The sequence below is a fragment of the Eschrichtius robustus genome, chromosome 7, assembly GCF_028021215.1.
Source record: "Eschrichtius robustus isolate mEscRob2 chromosome 7, mEscRob2.pri, whole genome shotgun sequence".
NCBI classification, from domain to species: domain Eukaryota; kingdom Metazoa; phylum Chordata; class Mammalia; order Artiodactyla; family Eschrichtiidae; genus Eschrichtius; species Eschrichtius robustus.
The window spans coordinates 10536358-10562971 of NC_090830.1; the positions used below are offsets into that span (position 1 = coordinate 10536358).

General features: G+C 33.8%; 1 protein-coding gene across 5 annotated transcripts in view; it reads left to right on the forward strand.

Moving 5' to 3' along the window:
• ARID4B (AT-rich interaction domain 4B) overlaps positions 1-26614 on the forward strand; it is a 127724-nt gene that overhangs the window by 77239 nt on the left and 23871 nt on the right. For 3 of the 5 annotated variants that reach the window (XM_068547583.1, XM_068547585.1, XM_068547588.1), the window contains exons 10-17: positions 1521-1597; positions 2768-2922; positions 6096-6168; positions 7859-7953; positions 9001-9098; positions 9854-10097; positions 10402-10577; positions 14509-14760. In XM_068547583.1, coding sequence (XP_068403684.1) covers positions 1521-1597; positions 2768-2922; positions 6096-6168; positions 7859-7953; positions 9001-9098; positions 9854-10097; positions 10402-10577; positions 14509-14760 — 1170 coding nt within the window. The remainder of the gene's footprint in view (positions 1-1520; positions 1598-2767; positions 2923-6095; positions 6169-7858; positions 7954-9000; positions 9099-9853; positions 10098-10401; positions 10578-14508; positions 14761-26614) is intronic. The other 2 variants (XM_068547586.1, XM_068547587.1) reach the window with 2 other exon arrangements.

Below are 26614 nucleotides of genomic sequence, written 5' to 3' on the forward strand. Positions count from 1 at the left end.
ACTCTAAGTGCTGTCTAATTTGTCAGTATTTGCCTGTGTAATAGCTGATGATTTATTGAGGAAAATTCGATATATCTACCACATCTAATACTTGATTGATATTGATATATTTATTGTTTTTGAATGTCTAATTAGGATCTTCTCTCATTTTTAATTATGTCTACACGGGTTAGTGTTACCCTGTTGTGTAACATGTGACTTCTGCAGTAGGGCTGAGGATTAAAGTGAGTTACTATAAATGTATGTTAAGTATTAAGAAAGTGACCTTTCATGTAGAACTTTTCTGGAACTGAAAAACTTATGTTTTTTTCTTTCTTGAAGAATTGTGTGACTAGAAAATCCATGTATTTTATATTTTGCCTTATTGGGTGACTATACTTTAAAAGAATCATCATGCTTTAAGATTGGTGTTCAGGTTTTCAAGTTCTGAAATGTGATTTTTAAAAACATCTATATGAAACTCACTTTCACAAAATGGAGATAATCAGAGAAATTTGAACATTGAAATTGAATACTGGTTTGATGATATTAAGAAATTACTGTGAATTTTTAAATGTGTGATAGTGATATGGTTATATTTTTAAAAGAATTTTCTTTTAAAGCTCCGTAATGAAATATTATAAATTAAATTATATAATGTATGTCTGGGATTTGCTTCAAAATAATCCAGTTGGGGTGGGAGGTGGTAGGTAGGGGTATAAATGAAACAGTGACTCTGAGTTAATGATTATTGTAGTTGGGTAATGGATATGTGGGAGTTCATTGTACTGTTCTGTCTACTTTTGTATATATTTGAAATTTTTAAATAAAAAGTTCAAAAAAGCAGGCTGAAAAATGTATTTGGAATAGTTTTTAGGCTTTTGTGGGTTGGTTGAGACAAACCAAGTGCAGAAAAGATGAATGATGATTTATTAGTGTAAAACAGGAAATATATATGATGTATATGATAGAATGAACCTCTCCCAGTTGCTTGCATCCAACCCCTCCTTATGGTTGCTAAGTTCCATGAAAAACCTTAAATTATATATTAGAAGTTTGCTTGTGAACCTAGAATTCAGTTTAAGAAAAAATTGTTATATTTTACATTATAAAATAGTACATGTTCTTCCAGTCTTAAATTTAGTAATTTCTTGTGCTTATCCTAAGATGATGGCCAATTCTTGCTATTTAACTTATTTTTTATTGGATTGATGCATTCTGCTATCCAAACATTTTAATTTATTATTTTCAGTGTTTCAGTATTTTTAGTATTGCATTTAGCTAAGTCCTCTGATATTTGAGAATACCTTGTTGTTTATAAAACATCTCTTAAGGTGGGGTCCTTCTGTAGATGATTACATATTTTAACATCCTGCCTAGCATTTTATTTGGGACTTGCAACCCTGTATGCAATCATTTTCATTGTAAATGTCAGTATTCCCATGTTTTCAGTATCTTTCTGTGGTAGGTAATTGGACTCTTAATTAATCTCTGTTGTATTTTTGTGGGTTTTTTCCTTTAAAATTAAAAAAATAATATAGTACTTCAGTACCAAGAAAGGATGTCCATGAAATTACTAGCGACACTGCACCAAAGCCTGATGCTGTATTAAAACAAGGTAAGGATAATCTTGGAACAAATTATAGTTAATTTAAAAACTGATGGGGAATTCCCTGGCGGTCCAGTGGTTAGGACTCTGGAGCTTTCACTGCTGGGGCCCGGGTCCGATCCCTGGTTGGGGAACTAAGATCCTGCAAGTTGCGTGGCATGGCCAAAAAAAAAAAAAAGTAAAAAGTATTTCTGAAGATTAAATATTCTTTTGGTCTTAAAATTTTTTTTAAGTCTTTGAAGTTACATTGGGTTCTATGTGACTTATACTTTTGTAAACCCACGTGCCCTTTGTTATCATAGGTATTCTTTTTCTTTTTTTTAGCTTATAATTGGGACAATAATCTAAAAATGGGAAAGAAAAATATCATCAGCTGTTACTGTAGTCTGGCTTTTGCCTAGTAAATAAAATATTAGTTCCTGAGGATGGTAGAAACAGGAATCAAAGTAATTTTGATTTGGCATTTCTTATAACCGTAGTTCTATTTTATTAAGGAATATGTGATAATTGCATCTCTTGCTTGATTTTTGGCATTATAAATAGCTGTTTATTTTTTCTTTGACTGTGTTCACTGAATCAAATAATATGCTATGTAGACTGGTTAAAAATCATCAAGAATTTATGGTTTAGAATTTATTTCCATGTATTATAAAGTGAGAATAACTGTCTGGCTAATTTTGGTTTAAGCTAATTGTTAATATAATTTTAATTCAGGCTTAACGAAAAATGTAGAGGACATATTTATAGTATATTTTCAGGTATTGTGTGTTATTACAATGACTCTGTGCCTGGTATATAATACTGTTTAATAATCTCTTTTTTTTTGATAAAACGATTAAAGATTTACCTATCTTAAAGTGTTTTTTACTAGACACTCTTAATTTTCATTTAAAAGAAGAAAACTGCCCCTTTTCTCTTGTCTTTGTTTGAACCTAAGTCACCTTCAAATGGTAGCAGTTTTGCCATCTATAAAATGGGTGCCTAATGCCTAAGATTGTTAAGATTAAATGAGTTGCTGCATGGGAAAACAGTTAGCACAGTGCCTAGCTCATAGCAAACACTTCATAAATGCCAGTGGTGGCAGCACAGTAGTTTTTTATTTCTCTATCCTGTTAGTAGTTTTAGACAAATCAGTTGTCTTAATTTCTCCAGTTGATATAGTTTATGGTCTCTTTCCAGCCTTTGATCAGGCACTTGAATTTCACAAAAGTAGAACTATTCCTGCTAACTGGAAGACTGAATTGAAAGAAGATAGTTCTAGCAGTGAAGCAGAGGAAGAAGAGGAGGAGGAAGATGATGAAAAAGCAAAGGAGGACAACAGCAGTGAAGAGGAGGTGAGTAAACATGGTTCACGCCTTTTCAAGTGAAGGACGCGTGCTTCCTTTGTGCGTTGGGATTTGGCTAAAGTCATCAATCACTTAAATATTTTTAGCATTAGAAGTATTTCATAATACAGTTGTGCTTGTGACATTCATCGTAATCAGGTAGTTTGCTTGCTTATCTTAAAACAGAAATATGGTCTTGTGAAATTAAAAATATTAAGTATAGTTATCTCAGTAACCTCAAAAATATTTCTTAATCTTCAGTCCATAATGTATGTGTCGAATCAATATGTTATACACCTGAAATTAATATAATATTGTATGTTGTCTATACTTCAATTAAAAAAATAAAAAGGGAAAAAAGTGTTTCCTAATCTTACTGTGCTTTTTGTTTATCAGATGCTTAAGGAAATCCCTACCTAATATAGGAAAACTCTACTTTCATATGCTTTTTACCATCATGTAGACAGCTGTCACCTCATAGTATGTTTACATCTGCATATTTTATTAAAATACCTAGTAAAGTGTAAAATATGTCTTCCATCTAGTATTAAAGGAATAAATAGCAAAAAAGTAAAGATTATTATCTCTGATTCAGAGAATCTTAAATGACTTTATCTAATACAAGTGGGTAGATAGTTCTAATTAGATCATAAATAAGACATCTGTCAATTTATATGGATCAAGGAGCTAAATTTAGATTTTATTGTAGCTGTTACTTTAGGTCTAGCAATGACAAGTACTGGGAAAAGATGCTCATAATATTACTAGTGACATTACACCACTGTGCTCTTTAATGGTTTGTTGGACAACTTTATCAAAGTTATTGGGGGAATGGTGCAGATAGTGAAGCTGCAGTACGTGGCCATGAAGTGAATTGTATTTAATGTTTCTAGGAAACAAAGATAAGTTAACGTCAATATGTAATATTTTAGGTTAAGTTATGAAACTCTGCCATTTAACTGTAGTAAGCAACTAGTAATGAAATAAGATTGTTTTAGAGTTTATGTTTTGTAATATAGTGATCTATGACAGTGTGTAGTGTAAAAGTTTCCCAGGCTTCAGTCTTCTTCCCCACTGCCTTTTATTTAAAGTGCTCGGAGCCATCAGTTCCTTGCTTAAAACCTCTGCAGTTGCTTCTTATCACTCTGAAAATCAAGCTTCACTTTTAGAACCTCCCTTTGTAGTCCCACCCCTGCCTTTTTTTATATTACTTCCCTTGGTATACCCTCCTCCTTTTTTGGGGGGGGGTGGGGGGGTTGCTGCGTGGTGCATCTTGCGGGATCTCAGTTCCCTGACCAGGGATTGAACCCAGGCCAGAGAAGTGAATGTGCTGAGTCCTAACCACTGGACCGCCAGGGAACTAACTCCCTACGCTTCTACTTATGAACATTATGTTGCAGCAACATCAAATTACATAGCTCGTTTCTACTCACCTCTGCACAAAGCAATACCTCTGCCTACAGTGCCCTCCCCCCGTCAGCCTGACACAGTCCTGTTCGGTTTTTTAAATCCTACTGACATGTCCCCTCTGTAAAGGGAAACTTTCTGAGAACTATCACCTTCCTCACCTTAGGAAAAGTTAATCACTTGATTTGCTAATCTAAACTACTACTATTCCTTGTAGAAATTTTTGCCTACATATATACGTGTACATACATTTATTTTCTATTTGTTTTCTCTCCTACTAATCTGTAAGCTCCTCAACGGTAGGGACTCTGTCTTACTTGTACTCTGTCGTAGTGTGTAATGTGTAACAGATGATCAATAAGTATTAGTTGTCAAAACTTCTGTCACTTAGATTTATGTTTTACAAATGTTTTTGTAAAAGCAGATCTGGTTTCCAGTTTAAACATTTTTTTTTAAGTTAAATACAAACTTCACTTAAATTTTGTTGCAACAGGAATACATTTGACAGTTTATGTAAGTCAAATATTGTACCTTGGGGGCATTTAAGATAATATCTAGAAAACAGATTTCCTTAGACTTACATCTGACTACCTTACCACAATCCAGTGTATGTGGACCATGCTTAAGTTGAGAAATACAGATTTATCCTGAGCAAACTAATAATTGTCGTTGATTCTTCTCTTCCAATTAGCAAGCATAATAGTTTATCAACATGAGTTTTTGTTGTTTTAACTTCCTTCCTTTTTTCTGCTAGCTTATAAAATAAAGAGGCAAATCTCACTCAAACAGTGGCTTTAGGCTCATGATTTTTAAAACTAAAATGATTTATTTAGACTACCAGTTGAAAAGTATGCTCCTGACTTTTACTATTAGGACTACATTTGTTTCAGCCAGAGTAACTGTAAAGCCTAGGTGTATGTTTTGAATCACTTCCTCTGCAGCTACTCCTGATCATGTTCTGTAATGGCAGGTGCCATCACTTTTTTCTCTTTTATTTGACTCAGCACCTTGCGTAGTGCCTACACTTACCGGTGCTCATTAAATGTTTGTTGAATGGCTTGATAGTCACTGAATTGATGAGTTCCTCCATCTCACCTACTACTACCCTGCTCCTTGCAGGTTGCTTCAGGACCAGCTCCCTACTGCCACAGCCCCTGGCCACAGCAGCAAGAAGCTAGTCCCTCCCTTGTAATTGATAAATCAGGGAACTATTTTATTACTTGAAGATTTCCCTAAGTCTGAATCTTCAGGTATTGTAGATCAAGTTTGTTCCCCACTTTACTGATTTTATAAGCTCGAAGCACTATACAGTGGGGCCATATATAATGAAGGATAATTGTAGTTGCAGTTAATGGGACCCACACTTGTTTAGTTCCTTGAGGAGCAATAATAGAGTTAGTTTTGATGGTGAACCCTGACCCAATTTAATATAAGTGAGAGTAGGTCTTCTTGAGCCTATGACCCTGATGAAAGACTAGATCTCTGATCTGGTAAAAAGTTCGTGAATCATTTTGCTGGTCTCATTTCTTACATGAGCATTTACATTTGGAATTGTCACTATTGAGATACCTTTTAGGACATATTTCTCTGTAAAGCATAAAAATGTTCAGGCTTTCTGGTTTTGAATAGCTTAGTGTTAAGAAATAATTTTAATTTGGTAAAAAGCCTTTGAAATATTCTAGTATTAGTCTTTGCTGTTGGTAGGAAATCTACTTGTGTTAGTAAAATGCTTAACTGAGGAAAATAATATTCTATTCTTCTGTGACTAAAATTAGGAAGAAATAGAACCATTTCCAGAGGAAAGGGAGAACTTTCTTCAACAGTTGTACAAATTTATGGAAGATAGAGGTGAGTGTTTTTTCTTTTATTCATCATGAATGTAGGTATCAGATAATTAATATCTTAAAATAAGAATTCTGTTTATTAAGCTGCATGTCACTGGTAATCATGGCTATCTTTTTGATTTCCAATCACCAGCATCCTAGTATGGTGTCTGTCACATAGGAAGTGGAATATGGAATTTGACAGTATTTTGATGGATATTATGGCCATGGACCCATAAATTACTGTATTCTGTCCTGTCTGTCCCCCCACTCATTTATGGAAACCCCCCCGCAAAGAGCTCTTACACTAGGCAACAGTAGCAGAATGGGAATCAGAGTACCATTTTACTTGAGCCTACATACATGCCTGTAGAAAAGCCTCTTCTCTAAAACCACTGTTTGCTATTCCCAGCATGTGTGTGTGTTTGTGTATGTGAGTGAGAGAGAGAGAGAGAGAGAGAGTGAGCACACATTCTAAGATGGGCCTTATAAGTCTTCTTATAACCTAGCCACATAGAACTAAGAACAGAATTAAACCATCCATAGAGAAAGGTGACCAAGTCTCAAGGTGAGCCTGGGCTTAACTTATCGAATCTGCTTTTGTGGTTTAAGAAATAAGAGCATTGGGGGAAAGAGGAATGGGTACCTAGCAATAACTTTTAATTTGCAGTGATGATGTAGTCCACCGGTAACTATGGCCCTGTTACTCTCTTTCTTATCTGCTGTTCAGAGTATAGTTTCTCCTTTCCTGGGAAGATGCTAGAAAAGGAGTGGTGAGAGGCAGAAAGCTTTCTAGCTTAAGGAGAAGGGCAAAATGAACGAATAATACTTGAAAGTGCTACTGTGCTCTGTGAATTAATGTTTTTTTAATCCAGTTTTGTATTGTTGATGAGTAGAAACTGGCTTGGTCTTCTTTTTGCTCTCATAAATCATAGTGGCTACTACAATGTGGGTATCTTTTTATTCTTCAATATAAAATGTCCTTGATTCCTATATTATTTATTTGTATGAACGGAGGCTTGGCCTAAGAAGGCAGGCTATTTCTTAAGCTTTTTTGTGTAAGATAAATAAAAAAGTGAAGAAAATGAATAAAATCTAATACTAGAAAAGAGTGAAAAATGTGATTATGCCAGTCGTATGTTTTTTGGAAAGGGCAGTAAGTTTTGTATCTCTATCCTGTTGTTTTCTCTACCACATCCTAACAGTTTGATAGTTTTAGTGTCCTTCTACATTTTCATTTTTCACATGTTAGAATAAACAACACTATAGCTTTATTCTAGAATTATTCTTTAGAATAGTAGAAAATTAGTAAAATACAAAGGAAGTATCATAAAGATAACTCTCATTGTGACGCAGTTGCCCATCAATTATCTCAAAACTTTTTTCAGTTCTACCAAACCTTGTTACCCTGATTTTTAAAAATTTTTGTTGGTAGTCTATTTTGCTTCATTTAGTATTTATTCTTTTGCTCATCAGGGGAATGAAAGTTGAATGAAATCATATAAATAAGGTTTCAAAACTCTGATATAGGGAAAAAAATTTTTAATGAAATGGGTTTAAGTACTAGATATCATGTTTTTGATTAACAAGGGATTTTTTTCCCTCATATATACACACTTTGCACTATGTATATTTGGTGGTAATGTTTGAATCTTTTCAAAGTTTAAGTTAAAAATATAGCATGGTTCTAATATATTTCGTGTTTCCTTTAATAGGCACACCCATTAACAAGCGACCTGTACTTGGATATCGAAATTTGAATCTCTTTAAGTTATTCAGACTTGTACACAAACTTGGAGGATTTGATAATGTAAGTATTACGATCAAAAGTGAAACATGTTTTTCATACATGTTTTCTCATCTAAAAATTATCTAAAATTGTCTATTAATAAAAACCTAAGAATAAAAGGAAAAGAAAATGGAGAGTACAAGTTAGAAACAGCTAGCTTCCTCAGTCCAAATTTAAATTTAATTAAAGATTTTAAGAAATGATCTTTCTGATTTACTGTTAAATTTGTCAAACTTTCATAAACTACCTGAGTTATAACACAACCATATTAGTGGAAATTCTTTCTTTCTCTGTCTCTTTTCCATTAGACTATAAGGGATCTGTCTTAATATTCTTTATATCCTTAATCTCTACCACTGTGCCTTATATATGTAGAAAACATTATTTGCATATATATGCAGAAGATCTTTGTTGAACTGAAGAAATTATCTTAAGGTTGCCATGATATATGGTGCCCATCCAGTTAAGACTATTCTGGAGGAAAAAAAAGTATTCTGCATTACTAAGATTCATAAAATTGCTTTGATTTATTAGCTTATATATTTTATGGGAAATCATACATCATTAAAAATTTTTTATCTCTGTCTTTTCATTAAGATTTTGATTTAGGAATGTGGATGTTTTCTTATTTATTATATATAGCAGGGTTTCTTTAAAAGTCAAATGGGGACTGCTTGGCAGTCCAGTGGTTAAGACTCCGTGCTTCCATTGCAGGGGGCGCGGGTTCGATCCCTGGTTGGGGAAGTGGGATCCTGCATGCTGTGCTGCGCGGCCAAAAAAAAAGAAAAGTCAGATGGCCTAGTATTTCAACATTTGTAATTCTCTGAGATTTGTTAGAATACCAAAACTTACTTTAAAACATTGTTGTAAACCAGATTTTTGATTTAGAATTTATCAAGATTGATATTTTTCATTCCTTGAGACTGGAACCAACAAATATAGGAATATTTGTGTGTATACACACACACACACACACACACACACACACACATATATATAGTATTTATCAAACTTTTATCACATTCCCACCTTTTAATTTGGGAGTTTTCATTTCACTTTGTCTGTTAGATTGAAAGCGGAGCTGTTTGGAAACAAGTCTACCAAGATCTTGGAATCCCTGTCTTAAATTCAGCAGCAGGATACAATGTTAAATGTGCTTATAAAAAGTAAGTAGGTGTACTTGATATAGCTATATTCAATATTTTACCTAGAAAGCAGGATGGAATTTACCATATAACTGAGGCTAGTAATTTCTTCTAAGAAGAAATCAAGAGTTTTACTAGAGTAATCACTCTATAATAGCGTTTTCTAGAGTGTATTCCATGAATACTAGATCTGTGGGAGTGTCTGTGAAGAAAGTTTTTGTGGCCAAGTAAATTTGGAAAGTATGTGTAGAAGTTAAAATGCCAAAGTTTTAAAGTCAAATAAACCCAGGTTCGAGTCCTGGTTCTGCCGGTTATTTGCTTTTTGTGCCCTTGGACCATTTATTTGTTCTCTCAAGCCTCAATTTCCTCTTTTTTTAAAGGAGATGATACCGTTTGCCTCATAGGATTACTGTGATGAGTTAATGAAATTTTACATGCACTCAGAGGTCCAGTGCCTGGCATATAAGAAGTGCTCAACAAATAGATGCTATTACTAATTCTTCTAATAGCTACTGTTGTTACAGTTACTACATTTAAGAGGATGACTGTCTTTTCACTTTTAGCATCTTTTTTTAATGAATTTATTTTTCTTTGAAAAATGTTTCTGTTTGAGTAAAAAAGATTGGGAAGAACTAAACTAGAATAAATTTGAATATTAACATAGCTCAATATCTGAGCACTTAAACAGGAGAAATGAACACATATTTTAAGAACTACAACTCTACAATAACATTTCAAAATGTTTTCCCAAATGTAACTTCTTTTCATATTTCCAGATACTTATATGGTTTTGAGGAGTACTGTAGGTCGGCCAATATTGAATTTCAGATGGCATTGCCAGAGAAAGTTGTTAACAAGCCTTGTAAGGAGTGTGAAAATGTAAAAGACATAAAAGTTAAGGAAGAAAATGAACCAGAAATCAAAGAAATAAAGATTGAAGAGGAGGAGAATGTAATACCAAAAGAAGAAAAGCCTACCGAAGAGGGTATTGAAAGAAAGGAAAATATTCAGCCCTCTCTGGTAAATAGGATACTGTTGATAGTCCTTTGCCTTCTTTGGTGCATTTTCTACATCCTCTGTAAAGATTACATAGTTAATTTATTATATAATTTTATACTTTATTGTTCATGCACTTTCTTCATTAAGTGCTATTTTTGTGTTTAAAATAGCTGTTAACTATTTTTGCCTAGTGTTTTAGGAGTTTCTTAAAATAACTTTCTCAATATTAGTATTCGTTGGTACCTTCTTTTGCTAACAATTAGATAATGGAATTAGGTTGACAATTTTTACTTTTGTTGGTATAGTTCCTCTGATCTTTTTCTAGGGAAGTAAAAAGAATGTATCAGAATCTATACCTACACAGTCTGATCAGGAAAAAGAGGTTAATGTGAAAAAAACAGAAGAAAATGAAAATCTGGAAGATAAAGATGATGAGACAGCTGGGATAGATGAATCCCTCAGCATAAAGGTAGAAGCTGAAGAAGAAAAAGCAAAATCTGGGTAAGAAATTTGTTTTTGGTTAAGATGCATTTTGGCTGAATGAATTCTTATAATTTGCTCTTTGTATGTGTGTGTGTGTGTATGAATCTAAATTTGACAAAATAAATGAGTGATTTAAATTTGCATTTATTATGTAAATAGTATTTGCCTCCTTCAGAGACCCTACTAATGCAAATTTGTAGCAAAAGATCATATTTTTGATCCATTATTCTTGCTCTCATCATGGAAATTTATGAAATTTCGAGCTAGAGAAGCGCACTTCTTACTGCCTTAACCTCTGCTGGATAACCAGATAATATAAATTTGGGAAGATGGCCTTCTCCAGTGTTTTGTAGATGGTATGTTGGCTCTAGATTTTGAGAATTGTAACCATTTTTTAAGCAAAAAATAAGAATGGAAAAGTGCTAGTAATTAGTTTTTAAAAAGCCAGAATTGTTTTGTTGTGTTTTATGTGATAGTAGCATTTACTTGTTTTGGTCAGTTTGGGATAATGAATTATTTAGCAGTGTAATCTCTGTACTGACAGTGGACCCCTGGATTTTATAGGTGATCTTTGGCATCTGATTTTGTGTCTGAGGTTTAAAAAACCTAAATATTCCCATTGTTAGTGGTTCTTTTAAATAAGTACAACCAAATATTTTTTTTGATCATTTTCATATTTTTCTGAAATTTGGCCACAGCATGCAGACAAGCAGGGAAGAGAAAAAACCATGCTTAGATAAATATAGTAAAAGGTGTTTATTATACTTTGTAATACATATATCTGTGTGTACAAATGTGTATTTCAAGTACTCCTTACTGATATTGGAAATTATTTCAACTATTAAGAAACTTAGTAAGTATTCAGCTCTTTGCCTAAAATCTCTGCTCATTTTAGTGTTCTTCTGAAATTTTGGCCACAACATGCAAATATACATGAAAAAACGAAACAAAACTGGGTTTAGATGAATATAGTATAAGTGTTTGTTCATTTTACGTGGCTATATTTCCGTGTGTGTTAAATGTATATTTGAAGTACTCTTGCTGCTACTTGGAGACTGTTTTAACTATTAAGAAATTTAGTAAGGATTCAGCTTTTTGCTGAATTTTTAAATACGTAGACATTGCCAGAGCATCTACTGTGTGGAAAGCCCTGTGATTAGCCTGTATTTTCTCTTTGTTACTAATAGTTATCTTAAATTTTCAAGGTGGAACTTCAGCTTATTTTATGGTATAAACTATATTTTGCAGAGTTTTAAAAAATCTTTCAACTATATGGCCTTTTTATTTACCACAGATATTTATAAATGTATCATACAACAAACTGAAATTTTCCTGTTGTGACTGCTTTAGAAGCGTTATGGGTTCTTCAGAAGATTTACAGGTTAGAAATGTCCAAAACTGATCTCTGAATTTTATTAGATAAGTGCAATAGAAACTTTTATAATTATAAAGAATTAATGTATAAGTATTTTTCTAGTATATAAACTTTCTCTAAGTAATTAGCTGCTACCAAGAACTTTCAGTGTCCTTCCCTCATAGTCCGGGTATGGGAGAGTGAATCATTTAATTTATGTAAAATGTCTGGTTCAGTGCCTGGCCCATAATAGGTACTAATAAACTGAAGTAGTTTTTTTGTTTTTAATTTGTTCCATTGTAAATAAGGAATATGACATCAAACTTGGGAAATTTGATATTTCTTTGTGAGTTTGGATGAAAAGTTCCTGGTCGATACATTTGGTTTCCCAAACTGTAGTTCTCTAAAAGATAACTAATGGGGCGTGCATGTGTGTGTGTGTGTGTGTGTGTTTTGTGTTTGTGTGTATGTGTGTGTGTGTAATATGTACATCAACTTAATTTTTTTAGCCTGTGTACTGGCTGCATTTTATACTTTGAAAGGCTCTCTTTCTTGGCATTCTGTGTTCTGTTTAGTTTAGTGCATTTACCTCTGATTTTGCCACTAAGAGGAGGAGGAGGAAAATATTTGCTTTGGCTGATAACCAGTAATTGTGTTGTTTGCTTCTCTATAATTCAGTGTGTTATTTGAGTGATTCCTATTTGCTTTGCGTCTGAGGTTGACATTAAATGAGAATTTTTAATTTTTAATTTTTGACTGCTTTTTAAAATTAATACAGAATATTAGGTTTTTATTCCAGATTAAATAAAAGATTGTCCTGGCTGCCACTTTAAGTCAGGTTGTGCTTGCTGTCATTGGCATTTACCAGTTGTGCTCAGTGCGTTATATCATGTAAGATACAGTTTAGAGTTAGTTTTCGTTTTAACAATTTCAGACTTTTAATCTCTCATATATCTTTTGTCTCTTTTATGATGATTCTGAGGTGCATGACAAATCTCTTTGGTACATAATCAATCTCTGTTGTAGCCACCAGAATACACTTCCTTTTCTCCCTGATGTGCAGGGATATACTTTTATGATTTAAACAAGTGTAGTGTTCTTTCAAAAAAAAGTCTTAACTGTTTTAATTTTATATATGTATACTACATATATAGTATATATAAATCATTTACTTAAAGTTGTTAATAATAGTTTATCATCCGTAACGCCCTTTCTGATAATTTCTTAGATATTTTAGCCTTACTAATAAGTTTTTCTTCATTATAGAAATGTTAATATATTTTCAGTAACAGAGTTCATATTTTTTATCTCAGATTACAGCTGGATTCATTTAATTTTTTAAGTACCTATTTATTTGACTGTAAATGAGTCTTTAAAATAGGAGTAATTCTCAAGGATCTTTGTAGACTTTGTGATGTATTTCAGAGAAAATTGGCTCATTTGGTACTTTAGCATATAAGAATATAAAACTCAAGTTACCAGTGGAGGAAGACTTTTTATATAAATATTAATAGCCATTAACTTTTAAAGCTTAATTACTTAAGTTGTCTTGTGGTTCTGTTTTATGACATTTATTCATTTGTCAGCTGTAAAGTGATGGATTCTTTTTGAGAGAAAACTGTTGTAATAAGTATAGACATATTGCAGAGCAAATTAAAACTAAATATAGTCCAGAATTTCCTATTGAAATTTACTTTTTTTTTTGTAAATCAAGTGCCTGGAAGGATTTATAATTTAAGATTTTCTTCAATTTGTTGAATACAGATTTGTGGCTAATATAAAATGAATGCTCAGCTTTAGAAGGTGCATGATATTGAGAAGACCAGAATGGTTTGCATTGCTGCTTCTAGAATGCAAATGACTTTTAGTTTCATATTATTTGGAATTGGCCTCTCATATACCTATTTCTTCAGAACTTTAAAGTTGAGAGAATTGGTAGAAGAGGACTTGCAGTAAATATGTGTTAGAGAGAGCAGAAATTGTGTTGAAGTTTAGAAGAATAGAAAGAAAAAACCTGATGTGATAGTAATATTAAGTTAGTAGGATATTCCTGTGAAAGGTAAAGTAATATTTCATTTAGTATAACTTTTGAAAATTTAGTTGGAATTACTTTAAAGTTATTAAGACTAGCCATTTGGCTAGTAAAAAGTTTTGTTTAAACATCCTGAGGTTGGAAATATTTGAATGAAAAATAATGTTTAGTCAGAAAATGGCTGTAAGGTGTGATGATTTTTGTTTTTGTCAACTGAGATGTAAAACACTTTTACAATAAAACATGAGAAAAATGTTACATTCGACCTTACTAGTTTCTTGCTATTCAACACAACTTCTATTCTTCTGGCTGTTGGACATTTTCTTTTAATGCACTTACTTTTCCGTTTTCATTTTCTCTGAATGTATCTTTCTATAACCATCCAAGGTCATCCTACACAGTTTTAGTTTTTAATATTAAATTGAAACTCAGAGAATATCATACACTTGGAACCTGCTGTTCCCGGAACAATCACAGCCACGATTTTTATCATTTTATGTGGTTTGGAAGTGAAAAGCTTATGAAGTGTCTTTTATTAACTGCAATTTTTTAAACCTTTCAAGAGATGAAACGAATAAAGAGGAAGATGAAGATGATGAAGAAGCAGAAGAGGAGGAGGAGGAGGAGGAAGAGGATGAAGAGGATGACGACAACAATGAAGAAGAGGAGTTTGAGTGCTATCCACCAGGCATGAAAGTCCAAGTGCGGTATGGACGAGGGAAAAATCAAAAAATGTATGAAGCTAGTATTAAAGATTCTGATGTCGAAGGTGGAGAGGTCCTTTACTTGGTGCATTACTGCGGATGGAATGTGAGGTAACTTGAGTTTTAGCTAGTGATTACTACCTAAAAACACTTGTAAAATAATTTCCTATTTTAATATTTAACGAATTACAGATATATTAGTATTCTAATTGAGGGCACAGTATACCACACAAAAAACATGTAGTTTTGGCAAGTAAGTGCCTCGCTCAGTGACTTCTTACTTGTTGTTTTCAGTAGTTCAAAAGTATCCTTAGTGTCTGGAAAACTGAAGTCTATGTAGCTGATTTTTATGTTATGCATGTAGATTAATAGAGGCAACATTATTAGTGAAATGATAGAAAAATTTCTTTAAAAGGTAAAAGGGCTTTGAGCTTCTTGATGTCTACAAGCCAGTTATCAGGCTTCTTGCTCTCTTGCATTTTCAGCCACCTTGCTGCAGTAACCTCTTCTTTGTAATCTTCGTAGATCATGTTTCTTTCCTTTAGTAGGCAGGGATCTTAGAGTTGTGATTTCTTAGGAAGCTTTAGCTACTTCAAGAAAGCCTTATCTCCTCATTAACAGCTCTTGCATTACAGCCTTGTTCACAAGCCTCCAAAATTAATTTTTATGTTTGAAACAGTATCGTTGAAATGTTATGAGCAAGTCCGCTTGACTGAAATAGAGTGCACGATCCGACTGCTACTCACCTAGGGAACTGAAAGGCGAGACTGAATTTTCTTCTTGTACAAGTTTGCTTTGGTTTATCCAAAGAAATTTTATGTTTGAATTTTATCCGAAGTTGGCAAGCCAGTTTTGGGATCTGAGCATTTTGATATCTTTTAAGAAAAACCTTGTTTATTTTGGAATGTTTGATATATTTGAAGTAGCCTGTGATAGAGTTGTAGCCCTTGAAAAGGTAACCATCGAAGTTTTCAGTGGTAGTTTCACGGTGTGCCTAGTGTCTTCTTCAAGGAGGAATACAGTTCTCATGCTTTATATTTAAATTGTATTCTGTGGTTTGGGAAGTTTTTAAGAAAACATCATCGCAAATTCTCTGTTTCTTAAAAAAAATACACTCTCTGTTTCTTAAAAGTACAATTTTTGTTGTCCTTCTGCAGCAATAGGAAGCTCTAGAAGCATTATCTTCTGATTACGTTTCTTAATTTGAGAGAAGTACAATTCTGATCCATTCTGAAGCTTGCAAGAAAATAGCAACTTAAGTCATAAGGAAATGTTTAGGAGTTTTGTTTGGGACTTTTTCTTTATTATTTCTACCAAGAAGGTTAACAAAGTTTTGGATTTTAAGAATGCCTATCATCAGTATTGTCCTGATGAAACATAAGCTTTCCAGATACCTCTTTCAACATCGTGTGTAATTTATCCTTTTGGCTGTTGGTTCTTGCGCTGCCCCTGTGGTGCATGATTTTCCTCACCTGAAGGGCTGACTATTAATGATCATGTTCAAAGGAAGATACTTGAGATCTCAGATAGAGCTGTTATCAGAATATTTTCCTGTTTTTGATGTTTAATCATTTTGATTTTACTAAATGATCTTCCTGAATATAAATGTAGAGGGAGTTCCACTTTGGCGTAGGATGTAAATGTAAATGTTGAATATGTTAGTTTAAAGTTAGGAAGGAAAAATTGAATCAGCAAAAATTAATAATTACTAAGTAATGCCCACAAGATGGATAATCTGAGCTACATCATCTTTTACCTCTTTTTTCCAGTTCTTTTCTTCTAGTTATTTTGCTAGTTTATATAATGAGGCAGTTTTCCTAGTGGCCTTTATAAAATGCTTTAAATTCTGTGACGAATGGATAGAATTTAGGCGTTCTCAAGTTTCACTGTAATGAGGGCTTGATTATTTTCTGTTAATTATCTCATTAAACAGAAGGGGCTTTGTAGATATAAGAATTGAGACATTCATAAAATTATTCTACAATTAAGATGCAACTTCGTTTTGTTAAGAAAAGATTTACTAAAGGACAGCGTAATCCTATCCTAGGAGCACTTGGATTTTAGCGGGTAAAAAGAATGTTCAGTACTTGAGCTTTGAAATTGATAGGGGGTTGGGTAGGGTAAGGGAGGATTTTAAATTGAGGCATTCAAGTTTTTAATGATATAGAAAAGAAAAACAAGACCTAGTTCAACAAGACATGCTTGTGTTAACGAGAAGGATGCCATCTACTTCTGACGACTCACACGTTCGTGTGGTATGAACGTTCAAAAGAAGAAAACTTACCATCTTGATGAAGACCTGTAGGGTGGATCTCTACAGACTCCAGCATCATAGAGAAAACAATTGTACTTCAGTAGATGAAGCAGTTAATTTTCTTGTAGCCAACATAACAGTATTCCTATTTCTCTCTGGATTAATAACCAAAGAGTCTGTCTTATTGATGAATAAGCAATAATTATGATTTTTTGCTGTTCCTTCATGTCTGAAGCTAATCTAATGAGGACCTCAACAAATCCTCATCAGCTCTACAACTGTTTTCCTATTATTTTGGGGATCTTCAGCTTGATCTCTGAATTTACACTTGAGATGTGCAATTAGAAATGAAGATTTATGCATGAAGTTTCATAAAAATAGTTTTATCTTCATTGGCAGTCGTTTATTACAACAGCATTTTGGAAATTTTGTATGGAGATGTTTGAGTTTTGTTTGATCTGAAACATTTTCCATCAAGCAGGTTTTTCTTAAAGAAAATAAGAATATCTTTATCTTAGAAGAATACTGTTTTTCTTGTAATTTCTACATTTTTTGTTTTTTTCTAAAGTGCTGTCTAAACTTTTACATTTTCATTTATACCCCTATTTCACAACTGAAAATCTTAATTTTTTTGTTACACAAGATAACATTTGGGCCAATTTTGTTTTACTACTACAATGAGAAAAAAAGACATTTTTACATACTTACATCACATTTATGGGAAATAGCCAGAATTCTGGATCCTAAACCACATAATGACTTATAAATGGTACAGTATTGCTACAGAATTTTTCAGATATGGTGGCCATATGTAAAACTATTGTCCAATGCTATAGCATTTACTAGTTCACCACATGCTTTTTTACAGAATTTTTAAAAACTCATCTAAAAATAGCATTCAATATAGAAAAATGAGAAAGTACATAAAAGAAAGGATCACTACTAATACTGCTGTGTGTTCTCTTTTAGTCTTTTAAAAAATATATCTCCATACATTTAAAAAATTATAGTCATATTTCAGTAATTTTTAATTGTAGGCTCTCTGTTATATTTGTTTTAATTTCTCTTAGTGATGTTAATATTTTATAGATGTTTTTAGTATCATTAGCTAATTGATCCTTTTCACTCTCAAGTTTCTAGGTCATGCCATAAAACATGAGATTGATGTTTGAAAATGAAGTTACACTTTGAAATTCACTGGCCATAAACTTGAGCGTGTTGGATTTATCCTTGTTCAGTAAAACAACCAAGTGTGTTGGAACTATCTAGGCTACTTGGCATGGGATTTAAAATACATCAGTATTTTATTATGTATCGATGCTGATTTATTTTTCTCCATTCATTTCTACTTTGGCTTTCCATAATCAAGGAGTTGGGAGTTTGATTAGAGAATTTTTTTTTTTTTGAGAATTTTTTTTAATATTGATGATTCCCAACTGCGTTAAATGATACCCTTACGTAAAAGAAAAAGAAAAGAGACACTAAAATTTCAACTGTAAAGCTCTGAAGTAACTAACAGCAGTTAGTCCTAGTCCATATTACAAGTTATAGAAAACTGAAAGTAAGATGAATTATACTTAAGTATATTATATGAAGTGAAAATGTATTTCATTTTAAAAATACCTTATTTTTCTAAGCAAATTGGCTCCTCCTTGGAGGGAGTGGGTGGAGTGGGAACTAGTAAAAAGCTTTCACAAACAAATGGGTTTAATCCCATTTTTTATGAACATGCAGCTGCTTTTTATCAAATATCTTCCTTTATTTGGCAAACATAAGTTCAACCGCTAGAAGCCAAATACTGTGCTTGGCACTAAAGGTACAAAGAAATAGTCCCTAGCAAGGAATTCATTGTCCAGGTGAGGGGAGAGCCTCTCCAGCATGTACAGCCCCTGTCTCCCCGCTGCCCTCATCCTCTCCTCGTGTTGCTCGCATTCTTCAGTCATTTGTCAGAATCTTTTTTTTTTCACCCCCATGTTCTTCTGTTGCTCTTGTGTTGTTGCGTTGTAGTACCTGCTTGACAAAACCACAAGAACGCTGATGAAATCTAACACTCCTCCTACTCGCTGCCTGCACCTGGGCAGCTGATCCTGTCTGGAGGAAAGCAGACAACCACAATGAGTGGTCGTATTTTAAATTCGTATCTGTGAACCACAAGTGGGCGCTGTATGTCCTCCTTCCATGCCCTTTCTACTTTCTCAGACTATTTCATTTTTTAAGGGAGTAATTTTTAATTATTAGTACAGTTTTTATTGGTATAATTCACATGCATTATTATATTAGTTTCAGGTGTGCAACATAATGATTTGATATTTGTATGTATTGCAGAATGATCACCACAATAAATCTAATTAACATCCATCACCATACATAGTTACAGAAAAAATTTTTTTCATACTGTTTCCTATCTCCTCAAATCCCCAGCAACTCTTCCCCCATCTTCACTTTCAGCTGGTGACCTCATTGAAAAATTGAAATAAGAGAATTTCTACAGAATTCTACTACATCACCTTCTTACCTACATCTGCTGCCATGTTTTCTGCCTTCTCATATTTAGCCTTAGGTGAACAAGCATGCTACTATCTAAAACCCATCTTCCAACTGCCATACCTTCTTGGCTAAATCAGAGATATGGTCCCAGAAATTCTCCCGTTTTTTCTGATTTTCTCACTCTGTTCTAAACCATTCCCATCCACATATAGACCTGCAGTTATTTCTCTCATCTCAAAGAAAACTCATTTGAGCTTCCCCCTACTTTCCCTACTGTGCTGTTTCTTTGCTCCACTTCCGTCCAGCAAAAACAATTAGAGTTATTTACACTTGTGATCCAGTTTGTCTCCTGTTGTTTTTGTGTAAACCCAACCCAGTAAGGCTTTCGCCTCCACCACACCTCCAGAACGGTCACTAGGGACCCCATCTAGCCGAATTCCATACCTTATTTCTTGACCTCTTGTTACTTGCCTTACCTTAGTGCCTGACCCAGCTGATCGCTCCTTTTGTGGTACTTTTCACGTGGGTTCCGGCTGCTGCAGCTGCAACTACTTTTCTGGTTTATTTTCCTTTTCTACTTTTCCCAAATTGAAAACCACCCCTCAGTCATTCTGTCATTTCTTATCTTTATGTGTTTTCTCCCTTTTAATTGTTCCCTTCTTTTATTCTTCTGGTATCCATTTTAACTTATTTTACATTCTGTTCCTGATTTTCCAGTCCTGATTTGAGTCACTTTTTCTGATATTGAATTTTTCTGAATTATTTTTTGGAGCCAAAGGGATTTGACCTCCTGGAATATAACTTCCATGTAGGACTGTGGGTAAATTTTTTTCCATTGTTTAAACTTTTTATATTGGGACCACATTACATTATGGAAGTGCATTTAATTTTAAAACATGAAAAAAAAACCCTCAGTTTTCATATTCGTTCCATTAATATCCCTTACCACATCTAGAATGTTCTGTACATGCCTGGCATATGGTAACTATTAAACAAATATTGAACTAGATTGGACCTCCTGGCAACAAAATGGACGAAGAGCAGAAATTAAAATCTAAAAAAAGGGGACTTGTATATAAAAGTGATACCTATGGAATACAGAGACTAGTGGGGAATTGGGACAGATGTGGCTTAGTTTCCTCACTGGAACCTCTTCTGTATTATTTTACATATGGTAACTCTTTGCTTAACTTTTTGAGGAACAAACTGTTTTTCACAGAGGCTACACCATTTTACATTCTTACCAGCATTGTATTAGGGTTCCAATTTCTCCATATCCTTGCCAACACTTGTCATTTTCTGTTTGTTTTTTTAAAATTAATTAATTAATTAAATTTATTTATTTTTGGCTGCGTTGGGTCTTCGTTGCTGTGCGCGGCTTTCTCTAGCTGAGGTGAGCGGGGGTTACTCTTCGTTGTGGTGCGCAGGCTTTTCGTTGCGGTGGCTTCTCTTGTTGCGGAGCATGGGCTCTAGGGCACGCAGGCTTCAGTAGTTGTGGCACGTGGGCTCAGTAGTTGTGGCTCCCAGGCTCTAGAGCGCAGGCTCAGTAGTTGTGGCGCACAGGCCTAGTTGCTCCACGGCATGTGGGATCTTCCTGGACCAGGGCTCGAACCCGTGTCCCCTGCGTTGGCAGGCAGATTCTTAACCACTGCGCCACCAGGGAAGCCCCTCATTCTCTGTTTTTAAAAAAGTGTTTATTTATAGCTAATCTAGTGGGTATCTCATTGTTGTTTTGATTTGCATTTCCTTAATAACTAGTGATGTTGAACATCTTTTCATGTACTTAATTGTATATGATCATTTGTATATCTTTTTTGGGGAAATGTCTATTCACGCCCTTTGCCCATTTTTGAATTGGTTGTTTTTTGTTGTTGTTAAAGAGTTGTAGGAGTTCTTCATATATTCTGTATACTAATCCCTTATCAGAGATGTCATTTGCAAATATTTTCTCCCATTCTGTGAACCCACAGAATTGTCTTTTCACCCTTAATAGTGTCTTTTTAATTTTGATAAAGTCCAGTTTATCTATTTTTTTCTTTGTTCCTCATGCTTTTTGTATTGTATCCTAGAAAACATTGCCAAATCCAGTGTTATGAAAATTTCCCCATTTTCTTATAAGAATTTTATAGTTTTAACTCTAATACTTAGGGTTTTGGTCCATCTTGAGTTAATTTTTATATATGATTATGGTAGTCAATTTTTTAAATGACCTCTTTGGGTAATATACAGAGCCCAACTCCTAATTAGCAGCCAAAATGGGATGGAGAGTAAGAGACTTGAATGAAGGTGATTGGAAGTGCTCGTGTCCTGTGACCTTTCTTCCAGTCCCTGTCTCCTTTTGTTCCTTTGAAGAATTTTATGTCACTTTTTCAGCTTAATTTCCCTGTTCCTTCCCTGTCATACTTTCATTGTACATGCCTTTGGACTTAGGAATATTGATAAGAGTACAAAGTTGTTCTACTCAGATGCTTTGAAATAATTATTCTGGTAATGATAGAAAGGAAAGCAAGGTACTCTATCTAGGAAATTGTCTGCTTTATTTTTATAGTTGAAAGTTAAAGAACTATAAATGAAGGCCATTTGACAATGGTTTCCAAGGAAATATCTGTCAGCCTGTTTTAAGGGGAGAAAGGGAACATTGCCCATATCTCTTTCACCAAGTCTTCCTATTCTCTTTGCACACTCCGCCTCCTCCTGTGTGCCATTCTTCTTTTCTTGATACCTCACTGCCATCTCCAAACTCTTGTCTCCATAAACCCTTATGTCACAGTCTCCTAGCCTGTTTACTTCTGTTTATGCTATAAAGCATTAAAATTAAAAACTACTTGGGAAGTCAAAGGACTGTATGTTACTGCTCATGTGAAAAATTCTTTTTCAGCATGAAAATGCTTGGTATCAGGCAGTCCTACATGTAGAGAAATTTAAACGAAAGCTTATAAACAATGAATAAGGTGAACATAAAAATAAATTTTTACTTAAAAAATGACTTTCGAGTTGATTAGTTTTTCAGTGCAAGTGAAAATAAAAATTTCCTTTGTGAAAAAGATTAATAAACTCATATATTTTTGCACTCAAATGGCCTCTCTCTCTTTCCTTCTTCCTTTTTTCCTTTTTCTCTCTCTTGCTGTCTCTCTGAGTGTTTACTTAGCTGGGCCTGTTCCATTCAATATTTTTTGTAGATTGACAGGTACATTTAATGTAAAGCATTAACTTGGACCTATTCCATTTCATAGTTTTGTAGATTGGCAGTTACATCAGTATGTTTGTCTAAATGTGCACAAACATACTAATCCCCTAAGCTTATCAAATATTAATGAAACAAACTTTGAGGATACTTTTAGAAGTCAGTATCTACATCACAAAATACAGTGAGTGCCAGAGTTGTTAACCATTTGCAGTGGTCTTTATAAGCCTGGTACAACGCTCTGTGATGTGTTCTTAACATTATATATTGATAGTACCTCTGCCTGAAGACCTATACCTTTGTTTCATTTTACAGAGTTAAATTCTCTAGGAAAACAGATCTATATAATTACAGTACATTTCTCTTGGGCTATTTGTGTCAAATCTTTAATATGATGGTGCTATAATATTCATGTTTTTATCATTCTACTATTATATTCTTTATTACAATGAACACCATTCCTGTTTCTTTGATGTGGATTTAACAGTGTTGTATGGAGTGGAAATATGAAATGTTAATAGCATGCTTAGAATTTTATTTTTTCAATAATATGATGCTTTTATCTTTATCTTTGTTTTATCCTAAGTACATGACTAAAAGCGTTAAATTGTAGTCAGTGGGTCTCTATAAATTTTGCTTTAGATATTCTCTCACATTAAAAATAAATATGTAAATTGAGATTATTATAGAAAATTCATAAAGTAGGTAAATATTGATTAAATTGCTTATAAAGTTTATAATTAATAATAACTAGTGCTGCTCTTCATCATGACTTGGTCTTTTTTTCTATTACAATGTCCTATTTTTTCCCTCATATTTTCTTACTCAATTAAGGGGGAAAGAATTCCTTTCCATGCTAAAGAGGGCCTAAATTTCCACTTTAGATGTGAGGTTTTTAAAAGCTAAGTTAGTTTTATGACATATATTAAGTTTTTTGCCTATAGATAGGCAGGATATAAAATACGTATTGTTCAGCAATTATGAAATGAGTCTCTCTATTACAGAAAACAAAATACAAATGATGTTAATATTTCACTTATATTAACGGTTAGTTATTAGATTTTATCTTTTATAATCTGTATGCATATTTTAAATAATGAGTTTTTAAGTATTTTGTCAGTTCGGTTTTGCTGATGAAGTTATTTGTACAGTATCCTTATTCTGCATGTAATTATTGTGTGGGTTTATATTAATACATGGCTGATAATATTTCTTTGAAAGTGGTTTAGTTAGGTTTAAGCAGAACCAAAATCTGAACTGGTGTGGGCACAGTAACCATTTTGGTATCTTATGTCTGGTTGACTAATGTTCTTTTCCATTTTTATTGTTGCTAAATGATTTCTTAGAGAATTTGCCAACACATCCAAAAAAAAGTCAAAACGTTTTCTTTTTAGAACTCTGTTTTTCTCTGGTGAGAGCAAGTATGCTATGGTCTCTGAATGGTTCCTTTTAGCTTTGTATAAATATTTCAATTCAACACATTAAAATTTCAGATATTGATGTAGCTACTTTTTTCGAATGGTTCAGAAGGTTGGTACTATTACTTATGTAATGACTGATTAGTGTTGTCCTCTCTGTTACATTGTGAACTCCTTGATAAGGAGCTGTGGTGCGTTTATTACCCAGTGCCTAGCGCAGAGCCTGTCACATGATAGGTACCTCAGAAGTATTTGTCAAATGAATAAGCCCTTGTGTAGACTTTTAGTCTGGGAGTTTCATATAATTTTTTAATTTGGGGGATCATCTGTTCTACCTTCTTCATTTTATGTAGGTCAGGGAACAGACCGCTAGAAGTTAAATGAGTTGCTCATGCATCTGTTCATTCATGTTTATTCCATTAGTTGAATGTTAGATGATCTCAATAGACTATTCTCAAATAAGTCAGTATATTCTTTGAAAACATTTTCCTTAGTACTTTAAATATCAGATAAGATACTTGTCTAGACTCCATGCATCAATTACAATGAATTTATTGATAACTGAATTGAAAAAGTATGGTCTAATCATTAACAGACTTAGTCTTCATTTTCAAATTCAGTGTTTGTTAATATTTGTTCCAATATTTGTTTTTCTTTGTTTTTTGATGTTTGTTTTTAAATGGAAGCATTTAGTAATCTTCTTTTCCTTGTGCCCTGGCAAACTATATTTCCTTTTGTCACAAACAGGCCAATTACTCTCTTCTGTTCGTAATTTCTAAATTTAAAGTCCAACTGAAGGTAGTATAGTTTATATCAATAATCCAAACTTCCTTGTTTTCCTCAGACATTCTCATAAAACTCTATTGCTTGGATTAAAGTTGCAGGTCATTTTGTTTGTAGGCCAACCACTTAGCTTAAATTTCTCTCCTAGTTTTCAAGCTACATTATCACAGAACATGAGAGCTGACAGCAACAGGCCTGCTAGCCTTGGGGAGAAATCTAGGTATTTAACAATAATGTGGTTTCTTTGAATACCTGTTGCCCTAAATAGCTGTTCATAGTTCCTGCACGGTAGAGAGACCCCATCAGAATATGCGTTCTAATGTCTTGATTCCCTTTGTGGTACTTAAAGCTGAATCAAGAATATTGGAGAGCCACTGTGAGGGAAGGACAGCATGTCCATGTATTTGGGAATGTTTGAGAAAAGGATGGAAGCATTTTAAAACCAAAAAATTTATATTTGACTTAGTTTTTTAAATTCTTGTATTCTTTAAGAATATATTTTGAGGGATGAATGGATACCGTACTTGGTATGGTGCCCCAAGGAGAAATGAGAAATATTTCATGGTCTTCTATTTCTTAGCTGCAATTTTCTGCTGTTTGCCACTTCCCTGTAATTTCAATTTCTATGATGTCCAAGATATTTGAATTTGAACTAAATTTTCTCATTTTCTATCTTCTTTGATTATTTTCTTATGCCTAAAGTAAATGTGCTGTAATCTCTTTTTAATGTACATTAAATAGACTATATAAAAAGTTTAAGTTTATATAGAATAAACAGAATCAGTGGCAGCTTTTTCTGTAGTTCTGAACTAAATTCCCTTCATTCAAGTCTTTATTCTTGGTATTTGATAGGGAATCAGAGATCTTAACCCACTAATATTACTTAATTTAAATTAACAAGCACTAGTAAAATAAAAATTATATTGGCCTAACTCTTTCTTATATAATTTAGTGTCAGTAGGAAATGTTGCCTTTCAGGGTGTATCGTTTTGCTTTTTTCCCACATGAATTTATGTTCCTCTCCTTCCTGGTCTTTGAAAGTATTCTGTAAAGAAAATAGAACTCGTGGACTTCCTTGGTGGCCCAGTGGTTAAGACGCCAGGCTTCTAGTGCAGGGGGCGCGTGTTGGATCCCTGGTCGGGGAACTAGAATCCCACATGCCTTGCAGCCAAAAAAAAAAAAAAGAAAAGAGAATGGAATTCCTGATTAATACTCTAATCAGTAATTACATAAAGGGAAAGAACATTTCCTATTTTTAAAATATATACAAGGATGGTTATAGCTATCAGTTTATTTTCTGATCATCGTTTTTTTTTTTTTTTCCTTGTAAGATTAATCAGGCAACTAAAGTGCTACTTGGAACCTCATTACATTTTGAAATATTTCTGTTAATGTTTACATCACTGGTCTCAACCTCTGTTTGGTTAAAGGCATTTGTAATTTGAAAAAGCTACCTTAACCAAAATTCTCACACATTGTTTTCACCCGTTCTCCCTCCTCGTGGATTGGTTCATACTGTGCATTCTTTTTTTTTTTTTTTAGAGAAAGGTAATTTTAAATTTATTTATTTATTTATTTATTTATGGCTGTGTTGGGTCTCCGTTTCTCTGCGAGGGCTTTCTCTAGTTGCAGCGAGCGGGGGCCCCTCTTCATCGCGGTGCGCGGGCCTCTCACTATCGCGGCCTCTCTTGTTGCCGAGCACAGGCTCCAGACGCGCAGGCTCAGTAGTTGTGGCTCACGGGCCCAGTTTCTCCGCGGCATGTGGGATCTTCCCAGGCCAGGGCTCGAACCCGTGTCCCCTGCATTGGCAGGCAGATTCTCAACCACTGCACCACCAGG